Raw genomic sequence first — 27549 nt, 5'->3', positions numbered from 1 at the left:
AATCAGGCCCTAAGAAGAGCAGCCCGACTGTAGAGGACACAAGTTCCTACTCCCACCTGACCACTTACCTGGCCACTCCCAGCTGCCACATGGTTCTGCAGATCACTGCCAGGCCCCCCCGAGAGCCTCTGGGCTAGCAGGGACACTTGCTGCCTGGAGTCCGCCAAAACAAAGGGGATGTGTAGGTCATGGGGAAAGGTGAAAGACAAAGAGGTGGGACAAGTAGGGACAGGGACCAGGAAGGAGATGGGAAGGACTGGGAGAGGAAAAGAGCCAATCACCCCCCCACACCCCCCAAGTCTTACCTGTTCATACCAGGTGCCACTCCAATGCTGCCCTGAGCCATCACCTTCTTGATGCCTTTCAAAGCCACCATCTTGGCCTTCGCAATGGGATCGATGATATCTTCTGCCGCAAATTTGTCCAGATCTGGAGAGAGGAGAGCCGAGTAAGCTGGACCTTGGATTCAATACTCCACTCTATGTCTGCTGTGCCTTCCAACACCTTGACCTCCACGGAACCAAGCAGAACAACGGAATGGCAAAAAAGTGGTGGAAAGACCACTAACTAGGAGCCAGGCAGCACGGGTGACTCAGCTTTATTATTCACAAAACATGTGGCCCTGTTTTCACCTGCAAGGTGCTAAGAAGAGACACTTGGCAGATATCTGTGGGGCCAACATATCAATGTCATTTGACTTCTCTGAGCCTCAGTTTCCTCCTCTATCTGACAGAGCTCATGATTCCCTACTCCGCCTATCTCATGGAACTACTGAATCAAATGTGACAAAGACTGTGAATGCACTCTATGAACCTAGAAAACATTCTTCAAAGAAAGTATTCTTAGGACAACTAGTGCAGCCCAAGAACCCAAGACATGGGCACTGTGCCAGTCCTAGATGCCAGAGCTGTTTTGGGCACGACATGTATCACCTACAGCCCACTTTCTTGCCTGTTCAGGATGCTGGGTAAAAAAGGAGAAATAAGCAACCACCCCAAACTTCAAATCTTCCTAAAATCCTGCCCATTGTGTATTTCTCCACTGCTCACAAAACTAACTCTTCATTTTTTAAAGGACTAACCAAACTCCCTCTCCTCGTATTTTGAGGCAATAAGAAACAGGTAAGAGGGTCAGAGGGTCAGGACTCAAAACCCTAGCTCTGTCAGTTGTATGATCTGGATCTGGAGAAGCTACTTAACCTCGAGGCCTGCTTCCTTTACTATAACTGAAGACAACGGCAGTACCTATTTAATGAGTTTGTTGTGATTCAGTCAGACGACGGGCATAAAGTGCTTGGCACAGTGCTTACTTAGCAAACAGTAATTCAATAAATGCTAGTGTAATTTGAGATCTTCCTCAATCTGGCCCCCCTTTTTACGTCTCCAAAATTAGGGTAGTGCCCACTCACCTCCCTCCACACAGAGTCCACTGCGGCCTAACCACTCCACTGCCGTCTCCAAACGTACCTGCCGGCTCCCCACCAGCAGCCTCGCTCAAGTGCTCGCACCTACCCGGACTGCTTTGTCCTGCACTTCTCTCCAGCTCCTCACCTTGCGGTCTCGCCACGGCTACAGAGCCTTTGCTAATCAGGCTTCGTGCATTCATTCCATTCATTCCAACATCTGAATGCCTGCTATACGCCAGGCGCTGGTCCTCCCTTCGCAAAAGCTACAACACCTCTGCCTGCACTGCTCGTACGGCATTTCGCCCATGCTCTGTGTGTCCCACTTCCCTTAGCGGGGGATTAGCTTAGGTCTCTAGCTCCAGTGTCCACCTGGCGGTAGCAGTGATCACCCCTGAGTAACGAAGTTACCTGTGTCCGGGAAGAAGGTGTTAGCCAGCTGCTGCTGCATGGCCAGCTGCTGAGGTTTGATGCACATGGAAGGGGGCATGGTACCCATGGGCTTCTGTGCCAGCACTGGCTGTGAGCTCTGCTGGGGCCCCAAGCCTGCCTGCCCCCCGTGCTGCCCACTTAGCATATGCCCCTGATTGGACACCATGGCCATGGATGGGGCCAGGCGCTGCTGCAGGGCATGTGCTGGTGGCTGGGTGGGCATCAGGGGCTGGGCCAAGCCTGGCTGTCGGGAACCTCCAAGTCCTAGGGCAAGCTGCTGTTGGGGCCCAGCCAAACTGGGAGAAGAGCCCTCGTGCGGCAAAGACATGGTCTGGGCAGGGCCTGGTGTGGACAGCAAGGAATGCTGCTGCTGTTGCTGCTGGGCAGGCTGCAGCTGTGCCGAAAGCTGCTGCTTCTTCTGCAGCTCCTTCTTCTCATGCTCCAGCAGGTCCTCGATGAGCAAGGGTAACTCACTGGCTACCAGCGAGCTCTCCATCTTGTCCAGCTCATCCCCGGATGCTGCATGGCCACCGGGCAAGGTCAAGGCCTCACTCTCTAGCTCAAACTTTTCCAGCAGGGAGGACCCTCCTGGGCCACTCAGTGGGCTGGGGGTCAGCAGGTGAGCTGGTGGGCCTCCCGTGGCCCCAAAGGGGCCCTTCTCAGTTGTGTGCCCACTGCTGGAAAAGGGTCCCGTGCCCATCCGGGTGTCCCGGCTGCCCATCACGCTCTGTCCTGGCTTCAGCCCCAGGCCTAGGGAAGTGGTGGCAGGTGCTGCTTCTACCTTGGGGGTGGTAATGGTGAACTGGCAAGGGGAAGGGTGGCGCCCACCTTCCTCCACCTTGGGCTTCACCTCAGGAAGCACTGATGCCAGACGAGGCTCAGACGCATCAGCAGCAGGGGGAGGGCGTTCCTCAGGGCCCAAGGGTACTGGCTCCACCCCCCGCAGCAGGGCCTCCCGCTCAGCCTTCTCATTGGCCGACTCCACCAGCCTTAGGTGCTCATTGAAGATGTCCTTCTTGTCCCCAGTGTCCAGCTCAGGATCAGTATAGGCCAGCAGATCAAACTCATCCCCGTTGAGCAGGTCATCCAGGTGGGGGTCATTGGTCTCCAGGTTTTCCAAGGTGCCCAGCTCATCATCTCCCTTGGCCACATCCACACCCAGACCCAGGTGAGCAAGCTCCTCATCATCCTCTAGGGCCTTGTGGGCATCAAAGTCATCATCCAGCTCGGGATCCTCGCAGGGTAACTTCCCAGCTTCCAGGGCCAGAGGAGGAGGGCGGCCAAGCTCAGTGCCTGAGGGGGGCCGGCTAACCAGCTCCAAGCCAGTGGGCAGGGAAGGACCTTTGGTGTGGGGCATTGGATGGAGGCTGTTGTTCAGTTCAGGGGCCGGAGGCGCTGAGGGTTTCTGTGGGGGGAGGCCAGATACCGCTAGGCCTCGAAGCCCTTCAGGAGCCATTCGGTGGGAGTCCTCACTTACTGGGTAAAAACGGGGCCTCTGTGGGGGGCCCTGACCAGGAAACGGAGCCCCCCCAGGTCCTAGTCCTTTCTGTACATTGTGCCGCAACTCAATGAACTGGGCAGGACCAGCTGGACCAGGCACTGGCTCCCCAGGGCCAGGCAGGCGGGTGGGAATTCCTGTCAAGGGGGAACCTAGGGCTTGGCGGCCAAGTTCGGGCCCGGGAGTTGATGGGAAGCGGGTAGACATGGCAAGTCGCACGGAGGTCGCTGCCGTGGCCGCCGCCTGCTGCTGCTGCCACAGCTGCTGCTGCTGTAAGGGCAGGGAGCCGGGGTAGGGCGCCCGCTGATAGAAGGCCTGGGAGCCTCCTACCAGTTGCCTGCAAGAACACGCAGTAGTCAGTACGACGAAACCAGGGCCAAGAGCTAGAACACGGGCTTAGGGCGGCGGGGAAGGATGGAGGTGCCGCAGTCGGAGGGAACGGGGAGGAAGAGTAAGTGGACACCGGACTAGGGTCAGCCACGGGGAAACCAGGGGCAGCACACAGCGGTGGTGAAGTCTGTTCCCTCGCTTTACCCCGAGGGAACCCCTGGGAGCCTCACCGGTTGTTCACATCCACAGAAGAAGGGGTGGCTGGGGGAGGTGGCCGGGAGAGTCGGTCGTCGCCGGGGAAAGCCCCCGGCCCCACAATGGGGCCACCCAACTTGCTTGGGGGCAGCGCCACAAGGTTACTCTTGTCCTAGGAGAGACAGAGGTAGATGAGGGCGGGCCACCGTCAGTACCTCGGACCCCCCCACTCCTTGCCACTCTACCTACCTGGGTCCCGGCGAAGGGGGCCTGGCCTCGACTCAGCTGCTCAAAGGCAGGGCTGCTGGGCTCAGCACCCCAGCTGCCCGCGGGCCCCACTGCTCCTGCCGCTGCCGCAGCTGTCTCCTTCTCCTGCCGCAGGGTGTTGCGCTGGATCTGCTGCCGAATCAGCAGCTCCCGGAGTCGCTGGCGCTGCGCAGAGAACAGACAAGTGGGCTAAGTCCATTCTCCTCCAATCACAGGGCTGGCACAGGGACAGCAGAGGTATGGGGGGGTTCGCTCCAGGATGTCCACCCACCTGCCGCTGCTTCTCCAGTTCTGTTTGGCTGAGGCTGGACATGCCTGGGTCCTGGGTACCTGGAAGTTCGGGTGCCGCCAAAGAGCCACCCATTCCAGGCCCTGGGTCTTCTCGCTTATCGACTGGAGAGGTGATGCCTGCCCGCTGTGAGGCTCCATGGGACAGGTAGGGGAGGGATCCATCGGGTGCAGGTGGTGGTAGGACTGATGGGGGACGTAGCGGGGACAGCCCAAAGCCCTCTCCTGTGGACCCACTGCTGGATCCCAGGGGGCTGCCCGATGGGTGGAAGTTCCCTGTGGCTACTGCGTAGTTTGTGCTTTGAGGCTTGCCCAAGGTAGGGCCGGGCCCAAAATGGCTGTTGATCCCATGGGGTGGAGGGACACCAGGCTGAGGGACAGGGGGTTTTAGGGAAGGCTCCCCTACCGCCTGAGGGAAAGTGAAACGCATGGGAGAGGGGGTGCCCACAAAAGCACCCGTCCCAGGAGACCGGGCGAAATTGGGCGGCTGCCCACTTGGGACCTTAGCATGGAGCTCACCTGCCGGCCCTGAGGGCAGGGCTGCTGGGAAGCCCCCAGCCCCCAGAGGAGTGTGGGCTAGAGGCCCAGCCTTGAAGGCAACTTCAGGGGGCTGGGGTCGGGGTGGCTTATGCAAGGGGGCAAACGGGTCACGGGACTGAGGGCGTGAGGGTGGACGGGAATAGGGATCAGGGGACTGGAAGCGAGGGGTAACAGGGGATGGGCAAAAAGCCTCGGCAGACAAAGGACGGGGGGTTAATGGGGACTGGGAGCTGGACTGGGACTGGGGACTGGCGGGCACTCGGGAGAAAGGGTCTGAGGGCAATGAGCGAGGGGGCAGGGCACAGCAGCTCTCAGGGGGTGGGGGCTGGGGCCGAGGTGTCAATGGGGGCTGGGCATAGGGGTCAGGGTAGGGGCCAGGGCGAAAGATGTCCGAGTGGCCGGGGGAAGAAGGGGCCAAAGCCTGGGCAGGGGGTGGCTCCTGGGGCCTTAGGCCCAAGCCCGGGCTCTGGGGCTCTACCTGAGATGCCCGAGGGGTCAGGGGGGCTTTGAAGACATCAGGTGCCTTTAACTCCAGGCTGCCCAGGTGGGGGCCTGAGGAAGGTGAGTCAACAAAGCCTAGGTTTGGGGGCCCATAGCTAGGAGAGGATGCCCCAAGCTCTTCCTTCTTCACCTCTAGGGCCTTCCGAGACTCCCCAAAAGGCGGGGGCGACAGCAGGGGCTCAGCAGCCTTGCCTCCCCCTATCCCTGGGCTCTCAGGCACAGCCAGGTTGTCCAGTGAGGGGCAGCGAGGTTTGAGAAAGGGGTCAGGTGTGGAGGGCTGGTGTCGGGGGGTGCCAGGTGGGGTAGTGTGGAATTCCCCTGGCTGGCCAGTCCCAGGACGAGATGAGGCGCCCAGCGTCAGGGGCTGCGTGGGGGCCCCAGTCGGACTAGGATAGGGAGGATAGGTAGGTGGTGCCGTGGGGAAGCGGGGCTCCAGAGCGTAGGCGGGGGCCAGTCCAAAGGGGTCCTGCGAAGGCACTTGGGCGGGCACCTGGGGTGGGAGCTTGAGGAAGAGCTCACCGGGCGAGTCGGGGCCGGGCACTGTGCCCGCCGGCGGCTTCAGGAACCCATCCGCAGAGGTAGACAAGCCGGCGGGGGTTGTGGGGCTGCCAATGAAAATGGTGGGGGCAGCAGCGGGAGGTGGACTGCCCAGTGCCCCTGGCTGGGGGGGAATGCGGAGATGTAGGGCCGGTCGGTCAGTCTTACGGGCCATGTCGCCCACCTTGGTCTGCTTGTTGATCTGGCTCTCAGCCTGCTACAGGGGGAGACCAGGCACAGAGCAGTCAGGCTGCTGTGGCAGGCCCTATGTCCCCCATACCCTCCGAGAGGCCCCCAGCCATAGGACTTGGATGGCACGGCCCAGCCTGGCCCCCACTCACCTTTTGCACCTTGTTGATGCGGTGAGCTGCGCGGTTATCTTTGGCCTTTTGCTGAGGGATACAAGACACAGCCTTAAGCCTACTACGGCTCAGTTTCATGCCCAGTCCCATCCCTCACATCACTCACTCCCTACCCAGAAGCGGATCCCTTCTGGCCCAGTTGCTTTGGGAGTGGGGAATGGAAAGAACTGAGGTGAATTTCCCAAAGACACCCCCGAGCCCCAGTTCGCACCCTGACCCAGGCTCCCTTCTGTCTCACCAGGTAGGGGGCTTTGTCAGCAGCTGGAACTTTTCTCCAGAGCTTCATGATTTGTTTGCAACGGCTAGACCAGTCTGGAGGCAGAAGAAGTATTTCGTTAGAGGAGACTTAGAAGGTGACCCTTGTGCCCACCACATCACCAGGTTGTTGTCCTTGCCCCCATCCCATGGGTACCTGGGTAATCTTGCTTGAGATTAGGAAAGTTAATGTTGGCATAGAGCACAGGCGAGATGGTGGAGAGCTGGCCCAACTCCTCATCCTTCTCCCAGCGCTGAAGGCTCCGCTGGTTATAGGAGAGCCCGTCGCCCTCACCCTCCGTGGTGGGGGTGGTGGGGGTGGAGGGCGTGGTGCCCCCTGAGCCTGTCCAGGGGCTGTCTGGCTCACCGGGTTCCGGGCTAAAGAAGCCCCCGCGCTCCCTGGGGCGCAGGGGCAGAGAGTCACAGAGGGCAGGGATGCCAAGCCCCACCCCCAGACAAACTGCTTAGAGCCCCCAGGCCCGCCCTGCCCCCACAAGGAGGGTCACTAACTAAGGAGCAGAGGAAAGTGTTGCTACAGCGGCACCCAGGAGTCAGGGACTGCCCACAGGGGTTAAGCACAGATACCAACCTAGAATCCAGGAACGGGGACTGGCAGAGGCCCGGGTAGGAGTCCATTGGGCTGCTGGAAGGGAGATTGCCCAAAGGGAGTCCACCTACAAGAGGCACAGGATCAGAGAAAGGGAGCAAGAGGCCCATCCTGGGGCCAGCTTGGCCAAACCTGGCCACCCAGTCTTCACGCCACTCCCATCCACATCACCTTGAAGAAGGGGCCTCTGCAGTGGTGTCCGGCTGCCATCAGGGCCAGGGGTCCCACAACCCAGGTGCTGCTCTCGTTCAGAACCCAGAACATCCTTGAAGAGCTGCTGCAGGTCCTTGGATTCCATCTTGGGCAGTTCTGTGGGGGGATTGATGAAGGATGCCGCTGAGGAAGACTGGGAATTTGAGGGGACACCACAGGGCTACAAATGGCCACGGTCAGGGAAGGTGGCCAGGACTCCCCAGCAAAGAAGCTGTGCAGGTGGCAGTCCCACAGGCAGGACCTTGTCCTTCTCCCACAGAGGACCCCCACACGCGAAGAGTGTGGGCCACAGCCTCACCTTCGGTGGGAATCCTATCTAAGTCAGAGCTAAGCATCCCTTCACCCGGAGTGCCTGGCTTCTCAGGGTCACTGGGCACCGGGGATGCCTTGACGCCACCATCTTCAGGTCCTGCAATTGCCAGGAGAAACCCATCAGCCAAGGACAGTGTAGAGGCACCAGCCTGGCCACCCTGAACCACAGGGGGCATGACACAGTCTCCAGCCTCCAGCCCAGATGGTGCTCGCGGGTAAAACATGTTGACAGAGGCCAATCCAAGATAGGACACAGTCCTCCCAGCAGCTCTTACCTGGTGTATCAGCCTTGCCCTCGGGGCCACGGGATTCTTCATCTGCACCATCTGGACAATCATCTCCTGTGAGCAACAGTCCCCACTCCAGTCAGAGATGCCTGACACTTGGTGCCCAGAATGGGTCCCCAGCTCCACAGGCTGGGGCCGTGGCCCACCCTCAATTCCGGGAGACGAGCCCATTCCCTACCAAATTCCCTCACCAGCTCCTAATCACAGGGAAGTTGGATCCCTTCAGACCACCTCACCCCGAAATGACTGACCTTTCTGTGAGCTGGGGAGCTCCTTCCTATCTGAGCCTCCATCCCCCTTGGCTTTGGGGGTTCCTAGTCCAAAACTTGGCCGGCCCACCCCAACTGCAAAAAGGGCCTTCCGGCTCAGGTCCAGCAGCTCCTTCCCAAAAAAGGCTTCCTGCAGGAGAAGTAAGAGAAACAAGCTTCTTCATGGTCTGCAGGACAGGCGCTCCCCTCACCCCATAGAGCCTAAGACCCACCTGCAGATAAGCAGGGAACATGTCTTCCAGTTTGCTCTTCTTGCGCCCTCGCCGCTGCTGCTTCTTCTTCTCATCCCCATCAGCTAAGCTCTGGTCCACGGGGCCCTCAACAGGCAGGTCTGCAGGCATCACTGGGAACCGAAGGGGAGGTGTCAGCCCCTCCCAGGCATGCTGCTCCTAACTCGGCTGAGGGATGCTTTCTGCCTACTCTCCCCAGTGCCAGTTGGACCCACCACCCTCTTGGCCCTAGGAGTGAGCCCTCACCTCCCGGGCCTCCCTGGCAGTGCCCCAGAGTTCCTGTGATCCCCACCTTCTCCCAGGCCCCACTGGAGCCCTCACCCGTCTCACCCTCGTCGGGCTGCCCATCCCCACTCAACACCTCCGTCTGTGCAGCAGGCCCCTTTTTCACACGTGTGTGGGATTTCCGCTGTCGCACCATGAAACCACCGATGCCTGTGAGGAGGCAGAGCGGAGACTGAGAAGCTGCTGGGGACCTGGTGAGCTACCTCTCACCACACACCTCCCCATCCCCGGGCCTCACCAGGCCGATAGGGTTTGCGTTTGCGTTTCTTGCTTTCCTCGGTCTCCTCTCTGCCAGGCTCCACATCAGGGCTGACGGGGCCCTCCAGTTTCATTTCGCATTCCATGTGCTCCACGCCACCTGTGGATGGGGACGAGAGAGAGAGAGAGAGAGGAAGATCAGAGGCACGGACCCTTTTAACCTTGTCATCCTGCCATCCAAGAACAGAGAGCCCGGTGCCTCGCCACAGAGCCATCTGGCAAGACCAACGGTGGCTTGGGGGGACCGGGAGCGGCAATGCTGCCCCCCCAACACCCCACTCTCCCAGGCATCTTCCCGTTCCTTGGGCACTCCCCGAGATTCCCCAGCCTGACCTTCACCCTTGAGGAGCTCATCAGGGTCCAGGTCCCCATCCTTCTTGTCATCAGGGCCAAGGGCATCTGAGGGCTCAGAACCCTCCAGCCCTGCCTCGCCCGGGAGGCCAAGCCGTGCTCGCCGCTGACGCCGCTTGTGCAGGGGTGACATGGTCAGGGTACGCAGCACGGCCATGCCCGTTTCGGTAAGCCACACGCCCTCGAAGCGAAAGTACTGAGGCTCTGCACAAAGGGGAAGAGTGTGTAACCCCTGGATGGAGGCCCCAGAGAAACCAGAACTCCAGTTCCAGCCTAAGTCCCCAGCTGGGACAAAAGCAGCAAAAGACAGACCAAAGCGAACACTGGGGTGTGAGGGCTGGAGAGGACAGGCCACCGACGGGTGCCAGCTGAGGCCCGAGTTCTCTATCAGTGACCCAGAGGGGTTCATAGAGACGGCTACTACAGAAGCCTGACTTTGCTCATGACTAACACTAGTTCACCAAATACATTCTCTAGCTGCCTGGGCCTGCCCATGGCCAGCATACGGTGCCCCAGACGCCAGGACCAGTGTCCACATCATGCTGGAGGAGGAGGTGGCCCCAGCCTCCTTCACTGAGAAGAAAAAGTTGTGTTCTGTGCTCTCTGGAGGTGAGATTCTGGCAGTGCAAAGGCCATGTTGCCTAGTGGAATGAACTCTGCCTGGGAAAATGGAGGCCTTGGTTCTCGTCCCAAATATACCACTAATCTACTGGGATGACCTTGGGCAGGCCACTCAACCTCCGAGGATCTTAGTTTCCTCCTCTGAAAATGAGGAGATGAAGTTGGGGGGTTGGAGCTGGACTAGACAGTGTCTAAGTCTCCTCCGGCCTTGCCATTTGGGATTTCTGTGACTCACCTGGCTCCTTCACCTTCATAGGCACCAACTCTGGAGGGGCCACAGGCGCTATGGAAGAGACAAGCAAGGCGAGGCCACTTGAGGCCCTGTCCCAAAGCAAGGCACCCCTGCCCCTCTCCCGTCTCCTCAGCACCTGGGACTCACCAGCAGGCTTTACCACGTACGGCTGGCAGGAGACACAGTCAAAGCCCTCGTCAGCCGCCTGTTCCACATCATCCTCCGTGAAGAGGCTCTCGCAGCCAGCATGCATCCACCTGGAAGAAGGGAGGCAGGAAGAGATAAACCCAGACAGTGCAAGGATGAGAACAGGGAAAAGGCCTACACAAGGATGGAGGGGCGCCCTCACCGTTCACAGTGGCGGCACTGGATTAGTAGGTCTTCCTCCACATATGGGGCATGACAGATAGGGCAGGTCACCAGGCTGGCGCAGGGCCCGCAGTGTGTGTAACTATTCTGCCATTCACAGTGGAAGCCAGGGGAGGCGGCCCCACACTGCATACAAGACACACACCTGGTGGGAGCAGGAAAACAGACCTTCAGCACCTAAACCTACCCAAGGCAACCAGACACCTTCACACTGAGAAGCAAGCGACCGGCCCGGCCTTCTAAACCCAGCCTCTGTCATGTTAGCAACATCACATTCCTCCAACATGTCTGGCCCAGGCCCCTCGGGAGCCTGGGTCTCCTTACCACTTGCACTTCCAGCCACCCTTGGGCACGGTGAGCAGTGGCGGGTCCAGGCAGTATGTGTGGTAGCTAATGTCACAGTCATCACACAGCAGCAGGCGTGAGGGGTCCGAGGCTTGGCCACACACCTCACACACGATGCACTCCACGCAACGCCAGCCCTTTAGCAGCATCACCTTGGTGATCTGGTATAGAAGATGGCAATGCCTCAGGGTATGAAGTACGAGAGAGGGAAGATCTCTTAGGGGAGGGCGGGACTTACCATGGGTAGGGCTGGAGGACCTCGGTGCCCATCTGAGCACAGGAAGGCCACGCAGAGCACCCTCATCCCCAAAAGCAGTGGTTCTAAACTTAGGCTCCCAGGGATCTCCACCGATCAGAGAACAGCCTCACCCAGCCACTGCCTCATTATAATCTTTCACTAGCCCAGTCCCCAGAAAGACTGTGGGTAGAATTAGGTTGTATTTCCCCCAATTTTTCTTGAACATTTAGAACCCGCTACTGTTAAAAATTAATGAATGTTTGCAGTCAGCAAGTTCTAAATCAACATTAATGAAAGCCCCAAAACAAATGATCATAATTGGGTCAAAAACAGTGCTTTCACCTTGCAGACATGTGCTTATCATTTTGATTTTATACTTTATCTCCAAGCCATATCATGTTTTCTATTAGTAAAGCTCTCACAGCTTATACAACAGATTAAATTATACCAGTAAATCATGGTCTACCACCAAGAAACATAATAAAGACCACCACGATTTCCAGAGTACTTTGCCCCAAGGTGAGTTTGATAACCACTAGTGGCTGATAAAGAACTTCCAGGACCAACTGCCACTTTAAGTAGTGTGACCAGGTGTCAACTATGCTCAAATTTTTTAAATTAAAACAAACATGGGATGCCTGGGTGGCTCAGTCAGTTAAGCGTCTGCCTTCAGCTTGGGTCATGATCCCAGGGCCCTGGGATCGAGTCCCACATCGGGCTCCCTACTCCGTGGGGAACCCACTTGTCCCTCTGCCTGCTGCTTCCCCTGCTTGTGCTTTCTCTCTCTCTCTCTCTAGCAAATAAATAAAATCTTAAAAAACAAAAAAGCAAAAAAACGTGGTGTGACCAGAACTGGGGCCTAAGATAAGAAATAACTGACCCCATTCCCTAGCCCAGGACTCTTGGGCCTTGAACTCACCTTGCTGTTGACACAGTAAGGGTGATAGCACTGAGAACACTGGGAACAGGCAAGGAGGTGGCCCTCTGCCCCCCGGCCAAAGCTGCCACATACCACACACATGTCCTAGAGAAACACACAGAAACCCAAATGTCCAACCTGGTCTCCTCATCTCACTCAGTCTCAGTGACCAACTACAACACTAATCTGAAAGGAGGGAATCAGGGAACCAAAAACCCACCCCCCATCATTAGGACACTTAGCCATCGTGGGCCTGTTCATGCCTTGCTCATCTGACCATGACCAGGGAATCTGAATTGGTACATCCTGACACGGGTAAAAGGAAGGAGAGGTAAAAGGAAGATAAGAAAGATAAAGACTGGTCAGGACGAGAGAGTAGCATATCTGACAAAAGTCTATCAGCTTTGAGATTATTCAGGTGAGAACATACGTTAACTTCCCTAGGCCATAACCTTCAATAGGCCTTGCTTTTTTCACTGCTATACCCCTTGCTCCTAGCTCAGTGCCAAGCTCAGAGGAGACGCTAAGGAGAAATCTGATGGACGGACAAATGAGCAACATGATCCTGATTCACTCTTTTCTCATAGCTGGATATCCCCAGAAATAAGTCCTTGGTTTGGTTTTCCTCATTTACCCTCCCACCAAAATATGCACACCCAATGTTGGGTCTGCTGGGTCTCGGTGCTGAGGACGGGACTACCCCGGTCAAGTATGGTACCTGCATGAGGACAAACTTGTCTGTGTTGGAGAAGAGAACCACAGTATTTTGCATGGTGTCGTCATCGTCGTCTTCTTCCTCTTTGCTGGGGGAGCTATCGATATCAGCAACCTTACAGGCAGAGAGTTGTGGCAAGTGAGGCAGCTAAATCTGCCCCCGCTAAGCTGCTTTCCTCTTTGGTGTTGGGGGAAGGAGGCGTGAACCCCTGGCTAGGATGAAGGCCAGGAGCCAGCACTAAGAAGCAGAAGAACACCCCAGCTCCCAAACTGGGCCTCAGCCCGACAGCAGAGATTTCAGAGAAGCCTGGGGGCCAGGTGGACAGAAGGAGCACAGACATAGCTGGACAGGCCCTAGGCTAGCAGGCAGGTAGGTGAGCGTGCAGGGGACTGGCAGGATTTAAAGGGTGCTTAATCTTGAAGGGGCCAGCTGAAGCATGTTTGGGAAATGGGAAGCCTCTCCTTACTACCAGAGTCTCAATGGAAGAAGTAGTTGATTTTAGCCGGGCCCGTCCTCTCCCACGTCCTCCGTGTGCTCCTCCACGCGGCCGGCGTCTTCCTGGGAAACTACTACTGCGACCCTGAGTGAGGGAAGAGGATGGTTACAGCAGCAAGTCGGGAGCTTGTGATCCTGCAGCGTGCCGGGCCCGTGAGCTTGGGGGCGGGGAGAGAAGAAACGAATGGACAGAGCATGAGAGGGAATAAGGCCCAGGAGTCCCAGTCAGGGCAGGGCAAAAGCCAAGCTCTCAGACAGCAACAGGTAGGTAGCTCCCGCTCAAACCATTCCCCTGTCCCAAGGAGAAAGAATGGCCAACGTGGCACACGCTGGCTAGAGAGACCTGAATTTCTAGTCCTCGCTCTCCTACTGAGTAACCACGAACCCGGGCAATTCACTTCCCCCTCTATGCATCAGCGTTCCCCTTAGAGAAGTAAGAGTTTGAACCGAAGGATCTCTGAGAGGCTAGGATTCAATAAGCCAGGTGGGAAGCTATCAGGGACACAGGACTACACCCCTGACCACAACCAGTGGCCGGATAGCCTCTCACCTGTTTGATGCGGGAACGAGCTGGGGAGCTGCGCCGCCTCCCCTTGTCCCCCTCGGCTTTGCCTCCAATAGCTGTCCCAGCATCACACAGTAGCGAGTCGTCAGTCTCTGGCAGCGAGTCAGTACAGAGCCGCAGGGAGCCCTCATCTCGGGCTGGACTAACGTCTGTAGATACCCCCAGCTCCATGGACAAGGAGCCGCCCCCCTCGGGGTCGGGAGAGCCTAGCAGGGGCTCTGAGCCAGGAAAACTGGCACTGGCATCGCCCTGGCTCAGATTAGAGATCTCATTAACGATGTCGGATTTGATGAGAGCGGGTGGGGTAGGGGCCACTGGTACACGTAGCCCCTCTTGCTCTTCACAGGGTGAACCCTGCCCTGCCTGCTTGCCTTCTGGGCCATAGACCTCCATAGGGGTCACAGGGGCCAGCTCCTCGGGGTCCAGGAGCACAGGGGAACCCTTAAGTTCACCAGCCAAACTGCCAGGGGTCTGTCCAGCCTCTGCCTGTGAACCAGGAGTGTCAGTCCCATCCAGAGGGGCTGTGTCTTCCCCCAGACCAGAGAAGTCATCCAGAGCTGGGGCAGGGCTGGGTGCAGGGCAGGAAAGGTTCCCCATGGGGGAGGGGAGAGGACTAGTAGGGCTGGGTTCCAAGGCTGGACACTCAGGTTCTGGGACTTTCTCAGTCTCCATCTCATGCGGCTCAGCCTCATCTGGGACCTCCACTGCCTTCTCCATGGGACTCAGCGGGGAGGGAATGGACAGTGGCAGAGCAGGAAGAGAGCACTGGGAAGGAGGGGAGTTTTGGGGAGGCAGGGAATGCTGGAGGAGTGGAGAACACCGAGAGGGAAGGGGCTCCATCAGGATGGGAGAGGCTGGTCCCATTGGGGAGCCTGGAGATGGCGGGAGGATCATAGGGGGTACAGGCTCAGGGTCAGTGCAGTTAGCTTCTGGTGGAGGGCTGATGGGCGTCTCAAGGATGGGGGCAGCCAACGGCGACTCAGGGTCACTGTCCCCTTTGGCACCAAAGGGGTACTCTAACTCCCCCAAAGGAGACAGAGCCGGCGGGGCCACAGCCGTGATAATGGGTGAGAGCGGAGGAGGAAGAGGATCTGGAGAGAGAGAGAAAAAGGGAGGCTCTTAGATTAGATGTGCCATAAAGGATTAAGACTGTCCCAGATAAGAGGGTATTAACATCCCCTTACCTGGTGGCATCAGCTGAGGTGACAAGGATGGCTCCCCGGATGGCGACAACGGCAACTCCTCAGGTAGAGGGGACAGAGGTGGTCCCCCAGGCTCAGACAGGGCCGGCTCTCCAAGCAAGGGAGATAGAGGTGGCTCCCCAGGTGGGAGGAACAAGGGCAATTCCTCAGGTGCAGGGCATAGGCCTGGCTCCTCAGGGGGCTCTTCAGGTCGAGGGGACAGGCGCGGTTCCTCAGGTCGAGGGGACAGGCGCGGCTCCTCAGGCCGGGGGGACAGGCGCGGCTCCTCAGGCCGGGGGGACAGGCGCGGCTCCTCTGGCCGGGGGGACAGACAGGGCTCCTCAGGTCCAGGGGACAGGTGCAGCTCCTCAGGGGCAGGGGACAGACATGGCTTCTCAGGCCGGGGGGACAGACGCGGTTCCTCAAGCCAAGGGGACAGACGCAGCTCCTCAGGTGCGGGGGACAGGCATGGTTCCTCAAGTGCAGGGGACAGATGCGGCTCCTCAGGCCGAGGGGACAGGCGCGGCTCCTCAGGCCGAGGGGACAGGCGCGGCTCCTCAGGCCGAGGGGACAGGCACAGCTCCTCAGGCCGGGGGCTGAGACGTGGCTCCTCAGGCAGTGGCAACAGGGATGACTCCTCTAGCGGTAGGGTCACGAGTAAGTCCTCCGGTGGTGGAGAAGCAGGTGAGTCTTCAGGTGGCGGGGAAGTGGGTGAGTCCTCAGGTGGTGGGAAAAGGCGTGAAGCCTCAGGTGGTGGGGACGTGGGAGATTCCTCGGGCGGTGGGGACAGGGGAGATTCCTCAGGCGGTGGGGACAGGCGTGACACCTCAGGCAGGGGGGACAGGCGTGATACCTCGGGCGGGGGGGACATAGGTGAGTCTTCAGGTGGTGGGGACATGGGCGAGTCCTCAGGTGGTGGGGACAGACGTGATGCCTCAGGTGGTGGGGAGAGGGGAGACTCCTCTGGTGGAGGGGACAGGGGCGATTCTTCAAATGGTGGGAACAGACGGGATGCCTCAGGTGGTGGAGACATAGGTGACTCTTCGGGTGGAGGAGACATGGGTGACTCCTCAGGTGGTGGAGACAGGCGAGATGCTTCAGGTGGTGGGGAAGTGGGCAACTCCTCAGGTGGGGGGGAAAGGGGAGACTCTTCAAACGGTGGGGATAGGGGTGACGCTTCAGGCGGTGGAGAGAGGGGTGTCTCAAGTGGGGGAGATGGGGGTGACTCCTGTGGTGGAGAGAATGGTGACTCCTCCAGTGGAGAAAAAGGTGATGACTCAGGTGGAGGAGACAGAGGAGACTCCTCAGGCGGTGGAGAGAGGGGTGATTCCTCCGGTGGCGGGGACAGGCGCGATGCCTCAGGTGGTGGGGATGTGGGCGATTCCTCAGGTGGTGGGGACAGGGGCGACTCCTCAGGTGGAGGCAGCAGTGGCATCTCCTCATTTAGGGGGACCTCCAACCGGGGCTCAAGTTGGGCCCCTGCTCTCCCTGCAGACATAAGACACTATGCTCCCACCTAGCCCAGCTCTACTTCACAGAGTAGGCGAAGCAGACACTGTTCCTTGACACAGAACAGACAGGAATTATTTTCAGGGACCCTCAAACCCCACTCACCTAGTGGTTTGGCTTCACATTGAAGGGGCCCCGGTTCCTTGGGTTGCATAGAGGTCACGTGCCCACCCTTTGGCTGCCCTTGGCATGCAACGTACAGAGCTTCGGGCTCATCAGTGGGGGTATCACCAGGCTCTGGGGGTGAGAACCTGCAGAGGGTACAGGGGAGCAGGCACCGTGGCTCTCGTCCTCTATCAACTCCTAGAGAGCACACTGGGGCAGGGCAGGAATACTACGGATCATACTGCCCACCTTGGGGCTCTCCTCTCAAAGTCAACTTGCTTTCACATGTCCCCTGCGGGTCTCAGTACTTCCAAACCCCCCGGCCCTATCTCTTCCAGTCCACACTACTTACCTGCTACAGACAGGGGGATGCTGCTCAGCAACAGAACTGACGAGCTGTCCTCCCTGGGCTTTGTGACAGCGGTGACAGAGAGAGTAGTTTTCAAACCACTCAGAGTTGGGATTCAGCTCTGCTGAGCCTGCCCCACAGGCTCGGCATACCCGGCATGCCTAGGGGAAGGAAGCGGGCAAAAAGAGGCACTGGTCAGAGAGCAGCCTGGAGGAGAGCGCAGGACTCCGCACCACAGAGAAACAAGAGGTTGCAGGAGGGCAGAATTAGGGAGAGGAAGGCCGAATCGGGGGATCTTCACCTTGCACTTCCAAGAGTGAGCGGGCAGTTCCTCCATTGGTGGTTTTAGGCAGAAGGTATGGTATCCTTTGTCACATGTCTCACAGACCAACATCTTAGAGTCATTCCCAGGTTTCCTGCAGGGACATGGGGCACATAACAGGGTCCTTCCTCCCCTCATTTTCAACCCTAAGCCCTGCTTCACTTCACCTAAGGCTTCTCTCCTGCCCCCGTCTTCTTACCTGCAGGCTTGGCACACTTTGCATTCTGGGCACTGCCAGCCAGCACGCTTGCGGGCGGTAAGAGCGGTGTCCAGGCAGGCCCCGTGATAGTGATGCCCGCAACTGGTGCAGAAGAACAGGTCACACAATTCCCCGGGCCCCTCACATACCGCACAACGAGCCTCCTCTACAGTGGGAAGAGACAGAGGACGCGGGTCAGCTATGGATTCCCTGTAGGATTCCCTGTAGGACTCAGCACAGCGCTCTCCACATAACAGGCATTCCAGAGGACACAGAATGAACCAGCAACAAAGAGTCGAGTATCTGCCTAGTACACGCCAGGCACTCTTCTAGGCACTGCGGACGCCACGGTAAGCGGGACGGGCAAGAAGTCCCTGTGCTCCCAGGTTCGCCCCCATTTCCGGGGGGCACACAGACGGCGCTGTGCAGAGCACAAAGCCCCGGGGGCACACCTGGCCCCTCATCTGCCCTAGGGCCAGAGGGCAGGACTTCTTACCCAGATGTGCAGCCCCCTCACTGTGCTCCGGGCATAGCAGCTGCAGTGTTTTCATGGATAGGAAGGAACCGCTGGCAGTCGCGCAGGGGAAGTGGTAAAGCCGCGCACATCCGGGGGAGCGGCAAGGGATGGAGGCACCGAGCCGGGTGCAGTGGGAGCAGCGCTGCCGGGGTGCAGACAAAGTGTCAGTGCCCGCCACTCTCTCCCAAGCAACCAGTCAGCCACCAGCCCCGCCTGTCTCCCCGCTGCCCTGCTCAGCCTAGCCTCTCAGAAGCCCGCCAGCCCAGCCCGCTCTGCCCTCTGCCTGGGCGGCCCCGCGGCCCCAGCCCCACCTGTGAGATTCCTGAGAAGATGGCCTTGTCCACACCACATAGCTCTGGGCCCTCCTGCCCCCACACGCCCGCCGACCACACAGCGCACCAGTGGTGAGCCCAGCAGGACCCTTCGCGATGGAGAGGGGTAAATAGAAAGGACAGAGTTAGCAAACCAGTAACCGCTGGCTCAGGACCGCTCAGCCCATCCCCCCCTTCCTGCCCAAGTCAGCCACCCCACCTCCCCTCACTTACCTCCGGGTTCTCCTAGGTGGGCGGGTGTCAGGCCCTCGGGGAAGCCAATCTGTGACAGGTCCTCACTGGGCAGCGCTGCCTCGTTGGGCCCTGGGCTCCCCCCAGGGGACACCACTGGACACTGGGGCCAGTCAAATGGCAACTCAAAGCGCCGTAGTTCCCGCTGCCCATGTAGACTGGGCTCCCCGCAGTTACAGAGAGCACAACGCCGCACTGGACCCCCACTGTGGACATACAAGCATCAGCACCATGCCGGGCCCCGGCCCAAAGGCAACCCTAACATCCCCATGATTTGGCATGCCTATGATTCCCAAACACTCAGCTTCCTAAATCTTCCTCCTTGAAAGCTGAGACTCTCAAATCAAATCTCTGTATGCCTTTATATCCTCACTTCCCCAAACTAGTTACCTGCAGTCCTGGGGAGGCTCCTGAAGCCTAGGACCTCCAGAACTGGGCACAGAGACCTCCCCCACATGTGGGTTGGGAAGGTCTGGCTCAGTGGTGCCTGACTCCTCAGAGGCTGCAGGTCCATCAGCTAAATGAACAGACAGAGAAGTATACATCAGCCATCATCCTCTATATGATACTAGTCCACTCATCAGACCCATGAGATTACCCAAAACCCTTGGTAGATCACAGTGATGGCAATTTGCCTTTTGTGCCAAAGAACAAAGTCCTTCAATTACCTGTTTATTAGGCAGACTTAGCTCCTGTCCTTGTGTCAGGGCCCGAAACCTAAGGTTGCCTAGGAAGGGCAGAAGGCTGCCAGCAAACCTAGAATTTGCCCTACTCACCTGCCGGTTCTGAATCTTTATCCTCACCAGGCGGCTTCTGGCTGTCCATCCCTCTCTCCGACTGGGCAGGGCCCTCTCGGGGAGACCTGTCGGGAGCCAAAAAGAAAGATCTATATGTCTAGTAAGTTTCCTCAACTAAACACTTTTCCCAGAATCCTAGAAGGAAAACAGCTATTCCTAACTAGACTTTACAGAAAACCGAGAAAAACCATACCTACAAACTCCTGTTCTAATAACAAGGGAAGTCTTTCTCCCCAACCCTTATCCCACTGCCTACTTCTTCCCCAGATAAACACATACCATATTCTCCCACTCTGGATTCTCAGGGGATCCACTCCCCTTTCCCCCTTCCTACCTCCTGCATAAGAGTTCCCAGGGCAATAGCATCCAACTAGAAGCATATCCAATCTATATCTAGTACCACCCTTTGCCTCATGTCTGAGCTCTTGGCTCCTGGTGGGCCCAATTCCCTGGCCTTTTTCTTTGTATCTCAAGTCAGCTACCATCCTAGAGGTATGTCAGTGCCAACCCAAGGGTAGCCATAACCCAAGAGTCTGAGTCCAGTCAAAATCCCTCTCCCAGAGACAGAGTCTGAGGTCTTGCAGGATGGAGAATACATCACTGAAACTAAAGCCCAGCTGTGGATGGATCTCTCCCACTTCCATGGGTTTCAACCAGGAGATCCCAATCACAACAGAAGAAACTCCCCAATTTCCCCCCACTGCCCATCCAAATCCAGCTCAGACCCCTGCTGTGACTGAGCTCAGGATCTCACCCAGCCTGAAGGCCTCAGGTCGTTGCCCTTAGCAACGCCAACTGCCCTTACTCCTCAGATGTCCCTAGTAGTTAACAGAAGTGGGCCTTAAGAGTTACTGAGCATGTGTAGCCAGGCTTGAGGCTAGGCATGCTGGGAGTTGTAGTCTCAGGAAGCACACTACCACTTGGAGGAGTTCTAAACCGGGGAGGACACAGCAGAGCGGAGTAGCTTCCTTCCTCTTCCGTCAAGCAGGGTTTCCACACACACTATGGGGGTGGGGGGTAACGGTCCCCTCTTCTACAATATGCCTGTCTATACCAGAGCCAAATGAAACACACTAAAGTTATACCTAAGAAGGTATGCCCACCCTTTGGGCATATTTTCCTAAACCCCAGAAAGAACTAATAAGCACACTACAAAAAAGAGAGAAGTGAAGAGTTACAGAGGTGAGGAAGAAGAAAGACATCTTTTAGAAGAAGGGAATAAAGGGATAGCTGCGAGCTGCTCTTAATGGGAAGGGTAGGAGTGTAAGCAGAGAAAAGAGTGCAGAGTGTTCCTAAGGATTGGGGGTGGGGCACGGGAAGGGGGAAATCCCTAAAACGACTCTAAATAAAATTTGAGAAATTTATCTCTCCCACCTTTTCCACTCCTCTTATTTAACCAGAGGGTCCACACCAACCTTAGTAAAGACAAGCGTCTCTTCCCAAACCAAATACCCCAGTGGTCGACCACTAGGGCTGAGTGACTGGGGCAGATGAGATGGGGGAACCCTCAAAGGGGCCCAGGATGGGTAAATCAATTACCTAAGAACCACAATTATCAGTCCTTTTTCCCTGAGCTTACACTCCATTTCCAGAGACTGGCAACACACCTTCTGTGACATGTCACAGGAAAAGAAATTTTGTTTTACTTTTTTTCCCCTCACACTATCAGAATCTGCTAGATTGGGAAAGATACAATGTTACCTCCATTCCCAGGTCATCTCTTTCCCAAACCTGTCACACAACCACACCTGAAAGGAAAGTAGGAAGGTCATCTGGCCAGCCCACAGAAAAGTTGCTCTGGGACTTCAAGGGGCCCTTAGAAGCCACTGTTGGGAAGCAGGGGTTCGAAGTCAGGGCCCCAGCCAGGCCCCTTTTCCTATTCAGTCATTCAAGGCCTGACCACACCCAGAGACTTCAAAGTTGCCTAAATATGTGTACCTTACTGTACCTTACCACTACATGCCCCCAAAGATCCTCCACCAGCTCTGCTCTCACAGTTAAGGCCAAAGGAGTCACAAACAGTAAGAAATAAAAAGCAACAGTGATAATACAGGAGGTGGGAGGAGGACTGCCTCACACAAGGCCAGAGGGACAAATTCCTCTGCCCTCCCCCGAGCACAGCCCTCTCAAGCTGGTGGGGCTGGCACTGCTCGGGGAGGTAGAGAAACCACCTTCGTCCAGCCTTGGAAGACAGAGTACCAACATCCTCCAAAGCCAGAGCCTCATTCATGGGGCCATGGAAGATAGATCAAGCAGCAAAGAGTAGAGTGTCCTCCAAACTGTACCAAAAAGAATCTAGGGGTACCTCCACGAAGCCTGAGCTCCATTTCTCTACCCTGCAGTCTAGCACCTGCACCCCAATGCTGAGTCCCAGTTGCCAGGCCCCTGAACGGATCAAAACAAATGAAGACCACAGGTTCCCCCTGTCCCATCTTTCACAGCCAGAAACCACACACACACACACACACACACACACACACAAACAAACACACACCCCAAGGGTTTTTTTTCCCTGGATCTAAATTGGGTTAATACCTAGCTAGGCTTCCTCTGGGGAACTAGAGATCCCACAGAAGTACAGATCTAGGGAGTAAAACGGTGCTGGCTTCCCATAGTCCTGGGCCTAAAAGCCCAAAGCAGCAAGGAAGAGGACATGGATTCAACTCAACCCACTCTCCCCTCCGCCTCCATCCCAGATCAATAGCTTAAACTCCATTTTCCCAGCCAAAGGGGAAATGGAGGCTTGGAGAGGTGAAAGGCTGAACAGGCCCTTGAGTGAACAGCTCTTCTGTAGAACTCAGGACTTCCTGGTTCCCAGCCTGAGAATCAAACCACACCTCTCCCCACCCCCATTTTGGGCCGGCCCTCCAGGAAGAATCCAAATGGCAACACTGGCCCTGTCGACCCTCCCGACTGTCTCTGGGTCATCCTGGGGTTAACCACAGCTAACAAGAAGAGGTCCCTCCCAAGGAAGTTCTCTGGGGCCAGACAACAGGAGGGACACTCCTGAGGAGGCAAGGGATGAGAGATGGGTGACAGCTAGCCTCACTCCACCACCCCTATAGCACCTCTCACCTCAGGGTTACCACCCAGAAGTCTTTCAAGAGCAAAATCCCTATTTTCTCCTTTCCAAGACCAGGCCCAAAGGGAGCTAGCCTATGTATGTTGGAGGGGGTGGAGTGAGGGAGCAAAACACACCAGCCAAATCCCTGCTGGGCAGCATGACAGCTGTGAGAGGGGCTGTCCCAGCCCAGGGCCCAGAGGCATGAGGCTCATGCTGCACCCTTCGTACACTCACATACACACCCCTTCTTCCCCCAACACCTCCTGCCAGGGTTGGAAACACAGGCTTCAGCAGAAACAGCTCTGATCAGGTCATTTCTCCTCCAAAGAGGGACAGGCCACCCAATTCTGCAGGCTTGGGACAGGATCAGAGGACCAGTTAACATTCCCTGATTGAAAAGGGTTGGAGAGGTCTGGGAGGGGCCTGTGGGATTGGCCAGGGACTTATGGGCAACCAGTTCTCCACACCAGGCCCAGAGAAAGAGGGAGACAAAAGCCATTTTTTGCAGCCCACATTCGCAGGGAGCAAATCTCAACGGCCTCCTCTATAATCCCCTAGAGATTATGTCCATCCCCAGAGGAGGGGAGGCAAAGCAGGCTAAGACAGCACTAGGCCTCGCTGGGGTCACTTTGCCAGGCAGGGGCAGTTTAAAGTTGAACAGCAAGGCCAGAGCTGCCCCCAGCCCCGCCTCCTTCTTGCCCTAGCCACCCCCTTCATCACACTAGTCAATTTCCACACACTCTCCCCTTTGCACAGTGAAATAAGGCCTGGTGAAGGACCTAGGGTTCCTGGAGTCTCCCAGAGACTGCTTCTGGGTGCCCGGATGGGCAAGAACAACCTTAAAGTCCAACCTGGCATTAAGTCTGACCTGGCAGGGGCACTCTATCCTCCCTCCCAAAGTTGTTCTGTTCCCAAGGCCCACAAGGAACCCTGAGGGAGAAGCAGCCAACTGGGATTGGTGCTGGCATCAGGGCCTGGGTCCTAGTTTAGCAGAGCTTCCCCCCAACACAAAAATAAACAGGCAGAAAGGCGATCTGGCCAGGTTCCCAAACTCCCGTGGTTCCCTGAACCCCCAGTCTTTAAAGAGGCACACCCCAGACACCAGGCCTCAGTTCTGCCCCAGCGACTGGCTCAGGTTCCCTTGACAGACCCTGCCAAAGGAACCCTCCTCAGCTCTGGCACCCCTTTCTCCAACCTAAAGGCCAGCTCCGGCCAAGATAGTCCATCTGGCTATGCCCCCAGTCCAACCCTTTCTGGGCCCTGGCTGGGCAGACTTCACTCACCTCTTCACAGGGCGATCCAGAAATCCTCATCCGAGAACATGGCCAGAGCCCGGGCCGCTCCCCGACCTCCAACCGCCAGAGCGATCACAGCCGCCCCCCGCACGGGGGGGCTTAGGGGGGCCAAGAACGGTAAATCCAGGTCGGAGTGGACACCCTCCTCCCCCCCAAAAAAAGCAAGAAGCCAAAGAAGGGTTCTCTGCCTCGGGTTCCAGCAGTTTAGGTTTCCATGGACAGCCCCAGGGCGGCGAATCCCGAGCGGACACAAAGAGAGCACCGGTGGCTTTGATCTTGGGCGAGCAGGCTCCGCATCCGCGTCGCCGGGCGGCCTCTCAGTCCTAGGGCCGGGCCAGCGCCCCGGCCGCCCGCGCCGGGCTCGGGCGGAACGTCGAGGCTCTCCAGATGGAACGTCGAGGCGCCTCCCCAGCAGCCCGGAAGGAATGCCGCGCCGCCCCGCGCCGGGCCCGGATGGAACGTGAGACCCTCGCTGGAGCGGCGAGCCCCTCTCCCCGCCCGGGCCGGCGCCCCGGGGCCGCGCGAGCTACGGCGACGCGGAGCCGGCGGGGCCGCGGGGCTGAACCTGACACACACCCAACGCCGGGCTCCTCGACCCCGAGCGCTCGCCCTCTGAGGCTTCGAGCCCCCCACCTTCTGCTCCCCCCCCCCCCGGGGAAGGGAGGAAGGTAGGTGGGCGAGGAAGAGGAAGGGGCGGGCGGTGCGAGCCCTCTGCCCGCTCCCCTCCGGCCGCTCCAGGCCCGGCGCTCGCCTCCCTTCCCCTCTGGCCTCGGGAGCTGCCCCGCCCCCGGCCTGGCCGGCTCTGATCGGCGGCACCCCTTCGACCCCCGGCTGGCTGTGATCGCGGGGGGCCTAGAGGTGCATGGCCCAACCCCGGCTCCCGGCACCGGGGGGTCAGGAAACTGAGCGGAAAGTGGGGAACGAGGCAGCCATTTGCAACCGGAGAGGAAAGTAGTGCAGCGCGGCGCCGCTCCGCCTCCCCCCCTCCGCCTCCTGTTCGGCCGGTAGGGTGGTTCCTGCGAAGGGGCTATTTCCTGGCCCAAGATCTCGGCAGCGGTCGTGGAGATTCGGGAAGCCTCCGGCGCGAGATCCGGGGGGGCCTTTTGCCTGGGGAACCCCACTCCAGAAGCGGAGAAAGGAGAAGACGCGGCCCTATTTTGTGTTGGAGCGGAGCGGCGGAGGGATCCGGCCCTCTCGGAGGAAAGGTTGTGACTCTGCAGTTCTACGCACACGCTGCGGGATCCCTCCGCCTCGGGTTAACCCCGACTGCGCCGGGCCGGCCACTGTGCAGACACGTGGGAATGAAGCCCCCCTCCTCTGCGCCCCGGCCCTGGACCTGCCTCCTTCACCGCCCGGCTGGTGAAACTAGGACTCCGGCCACTTTCTAGTTCCGTTCCCTTGCAGTTCTCGGCCCCTGAAACCACCTGCCCCCTTGCCTTGGCCAGGGGCAATCTTTCGCGGGAGGGGGATGGAAGAAGAGCCAGGAGATTGGCCGCTGCTCTGCATCCTGGGAACTGGAGTCCGCAAATGGAGAAAGTGAGGCACGGCGCCTGGCGCTGCAATGGGTGGGTTCTTGCCACGTTCGGGGGCCCGAAGGAAAGCGGGACGAGTCCCTAGTCGTTCCTTCTGGCTCTCAAACCCCCTCCTGAGGAAAGAAGAGCCAGTGCCCGCACAATCACCACACACACCTCCCCCATCAAAACATAAATGTGGAGTTTCCTTCCTTTCCCGGGTGCTCCCACTCCGACCCCCAGTCTTTCTCTCGGGACCTTCAGGCCCTGTGTCCCCTTCTCTAGTAAACAGAGGCGATGGACCTTGGAGCCTTGTTGCTACCTGGCCGGAGTGCTGTTACTCTAGACAAGATCCCAAAACACTGCTTGCAGGCATTCCCCCACACACCCCAATAAGTCTGGGCAAGGAGGGATTGGAATGCCTTTTCTGCATTAGCTGTAACCACGGCTGAACGGGAGACAAATTAACTATATGCTAGATACTTAATATATTCTTAGTTATCTCTCACCCTCGTTATGAACTACGTGGAATTAAGTCTATGATGATGAGATTGAGGCTAAATAAAATAGGTAAAATTTCCCAATGAACCACATCAAGTGACCAATGGCCATGTTTTTCCTAGGATTATATATATTTATATAATTTAAAAAAAATTTTTTAAGGAGGATGTGGAGAAAGAGGCAAATCAGGTACAGGGCTGGTTTTGTGGGAAAGGGTTTACAGTGTTGTCCTATAGAATTTTCGGCAATGACGGAAATGCACTAGAGCTACACTAATTTGGCTTAGCCACATGTAGCTATTGAGCACTTCGAAATGTAGGTGGTGCAACTGAGGACCTTTTTGTTTAATTTTAATACTAAATTAAAACTATGTGAGATGTGGCTTCCATATTGGACAGTGCAGAAAACCTAAATCCCTACCAACCAGTCAGGTTCATGGGAGGGATCAGAACTAGGCATATCCCGTGCTAGCCACACAGTGGCATCATATACCGTGCACTGACCATGCAGTTCTAGTTCAGCAAAAAAAGTCCAGGAGCGACCCCACACCTGTCCCAGCTATAATGAATAAATTAACTGAGACAGAAGTTGCAAAATGGGGGCACCTGCCTGGCTCAGTCAGTACAGCACGCTCTCTTTATCTCGGGGTTGCAAGTTCGAGTCCTCCATTGGGCATAGAGATTACTTAAAATCTTTAAAAATAAATAAACACTTTTTAATTTTAAAAAGTTGGAAAATGGAAGGTCCCTCTCTACTCTATATCCAGATGCCGGGAGGCTGACCTTCACCAAAAAGACCTCCAATAACACTATAGCCACTGTTTCTTAAGGGTTTATTATGTATGAGAGACTATGCTAAGCATTTCATATATCACCTCAATTTAATTCTCAACTCAACCCTATGAAGGTTTAACTACACTTCGTAAATGAGAAACTGAGGCTCAGCCAGGTTAAGTGACTATACAAGGTCACACAGCTAAGTGGAAAAGTATTCCAACCTAGCCATTAACTACTATTCATGACTTTTATCAGGCCTTTGAGATTGCTTGATACACTTTTAGAAAACTTCAAACATTTGTAAGTCTATCCCAGACCTCATGGAAATGGCAGCAGGGCAACAGACAACCTATAGTGAGTATTCCAGGTCAGATGTGCAAAAGGACCTAATTTTAATGTAAGGAAAGAGTGTGGTGACAACCCTAAAAAGAATCCTAAACCACTGAGATTGCTCTTTGGAGAATGCTCCTTCCAGCAGCCCTTATTTTTTAGATTCTAGATTAGAGATGCAAAAGCAGCTGGCAGAACTTTCTAAAACTAGCATGACACACGATGACCCCAACTCTAAGCCCAGCTAGCCAAGAGTCGGGTGCCAGCAAGATCACAGCTAAGATTTTGCCCATCCTCCCCAACTAAGTGCATGGACAGGGTACCTCAGACCCCCAGGTGGCTAGAGAAGTCTGTGTTCTCCCTGTGAGGGATACTATTCTAGTAACACTCATAAGTCCTTGGAGGAGGTATTAGGCCAATTAGGCCCTAGGTCTGATGGGGGTGGTGGATGAGCAGAAAAAGTAGAGGCAGATAGGACCAATTCTTCCTTGCTGAAATGTCCATCCTCTTACTGAGATGGCAGGTTAAGAAGAAAGAGTAGAAGTAGGGGCGCCTGGGCGGCTCAGTCTGTTGAGCAGTCAGCTCTTAATTTTGGCTCAGGTCATGATCTCA

At 56.9% G+C, this 27549-nt stretch overlaps 1 protein-coding gene across 13 annotated transcripts in view; it reads right to left on the bottom strand.

The window, feature by feature from the left end:
• Positions 1 to 25021, bottom strand: part of KMT2D (lysine methyltransferase 2D) — a 37916-nt gene extending 12895 nt beyond the window's left edge. For 6 of the 13 annotated variants that reach the window (XM_064591319.1, XM_064591326.1, XM_064591325.1 and 3 more), the window contains exons 1-37: positions 23808 to 25021; positions 19440 to 19525; positions 19054 to 19180; positions 18646 to 18869; positions 18412 to 18521; positions 18080 to 18242; positions 17584 to 17749; positions 17364 to 17478; positions 17066 to 17223; positions 16714 to 16859; positions 15103 to 16587; positions 13904 to 15009; positions 13325 to 13438; positions 12862 to 12972; positions 12144 to 12248; positions 10966 to 11147; positions 10622 to 10786; positions 10420 to 10529; positions 10276 to 10323; positions 9402 to 9623; positions 9049 to 9168; positions 8847 to 8960; positions 8508 to 8638; positions 8278 to 8425; positions 8015 to 8080; positions 7726 to 7836; positions 7386 to 7523; positions 7197 to 7281; positions 6765 to 7006; positions 6591 to 6664; positions 6332 to 6382; positions 4396 to 6207; positions 4107 to 4289; positions 3893 to 4029; positions 1814 to 3669; positions 306 to 429; positions 69 to 153 (exon numbers count right to left, since the gene is read on the bottom strand). In XM_064591319.1, the coding sequence (XP_064447389.1) occupies positions 69 to 153; positions 306 to 429; positions 1814 to 3669; positions 3893 to 4029; positions 4107 to 4289; positions 4396 to 6207; positions 6332 to 6382; positions 6591 to 6664; positions 6765 to 7006; positions 7197 to 7281; positions 7386 to 7523; positions 7726 to 7836; positions 8015 to 8080; positions 8278 to 8425; positions 8508 to 8638; positions 8847 to 8960; positions 9049 to 9168; positions 9402 to 9623; positions 10276 to 10323; positions 10420 to 10529; positions 10622 to 10786; positions 10966 to 11147; positions 12144 to 12248; positions 12862 to 12972; positions 13325 to 13438; positions 13904 to 15009; positions 15103 to 16587; positions 16714 to 16859; positions 17066 to 17223; positions 17364 to 17478; positions 17584 to 17749; positions 18080 to 18242; positions 18412 to 18521; positions 18646 to 18869; positions 19054 to 19180; positions 19440 to 19488 (10383 nt within the window). In that variant the 5' untranslated portion in view covers positions 19489 to 19525; positions 23808 to 25021. The remainder of the gene's footprint in view (positions 1 to 68; positions 154 to 305; positions 430 to 1813; positions 3670 to 3892; positions 4030 to 4106; positions 4290 to 4395; positions 6208 to 6331; positions 6383 to 6590; positions 6665 to 6764; positions 7007 to 7196; positions 7282 to 7385; positions 7524 to 7725; positions 7837 to 8014; positions 8081 to 8277; positions 8426 to 8507; positions 8639 to 8846; positions 8961 to 9048; positions 9169 to 9401; positions 9624 to 10275; positions 10324 to 10419; positions 10530 to 10621; positions 10787 to 10965; positions 11148 to 12143; positions 12249 to 12861; positions 12973 to 13324; positions 13439 to 13903; positions 15010 to 15102; positions 16588 to 16713; positions 16860 to 17065; positions 17224 to 17363; positions 17479 to 17583; positions 17750 to 18079; positions 18243 to 18411; positions 18522 to 18645; positions 18870 to 19053; positions 19181 to 19439; positions 19526 to 23807) is intronic. The other 7 variants (XM_064591321.1, XM_045873504.3, XM_064591322.1 and 4 more) reach the window with 5 other exon arrangements.
• Between the last annotated feature and the right edge of the window lie 2528 nt (positions 25022 to 27549).

This window comes from Mirounga angustirostris, unplaced genomic scaffold, assembly GCF_029215605.1.
Source record: "Mirounga angustirostris isolate CCGP_5_RB_7025 unplaced genomic scaffold, mMirAng1.0.hap1 SCAF_5, whole genome shotgun sequence".
Lineage (NCBI taxonomy): Eukaryota > Metazoa > Chordata > Mammalia > Carnivora > Phocidae > Mirounga > Mirounga angustirostris.
Note: the sequence above shows the minus strand (reverse complement) of the source record. Positions and strands in the feature narration are given on the sequence as shown.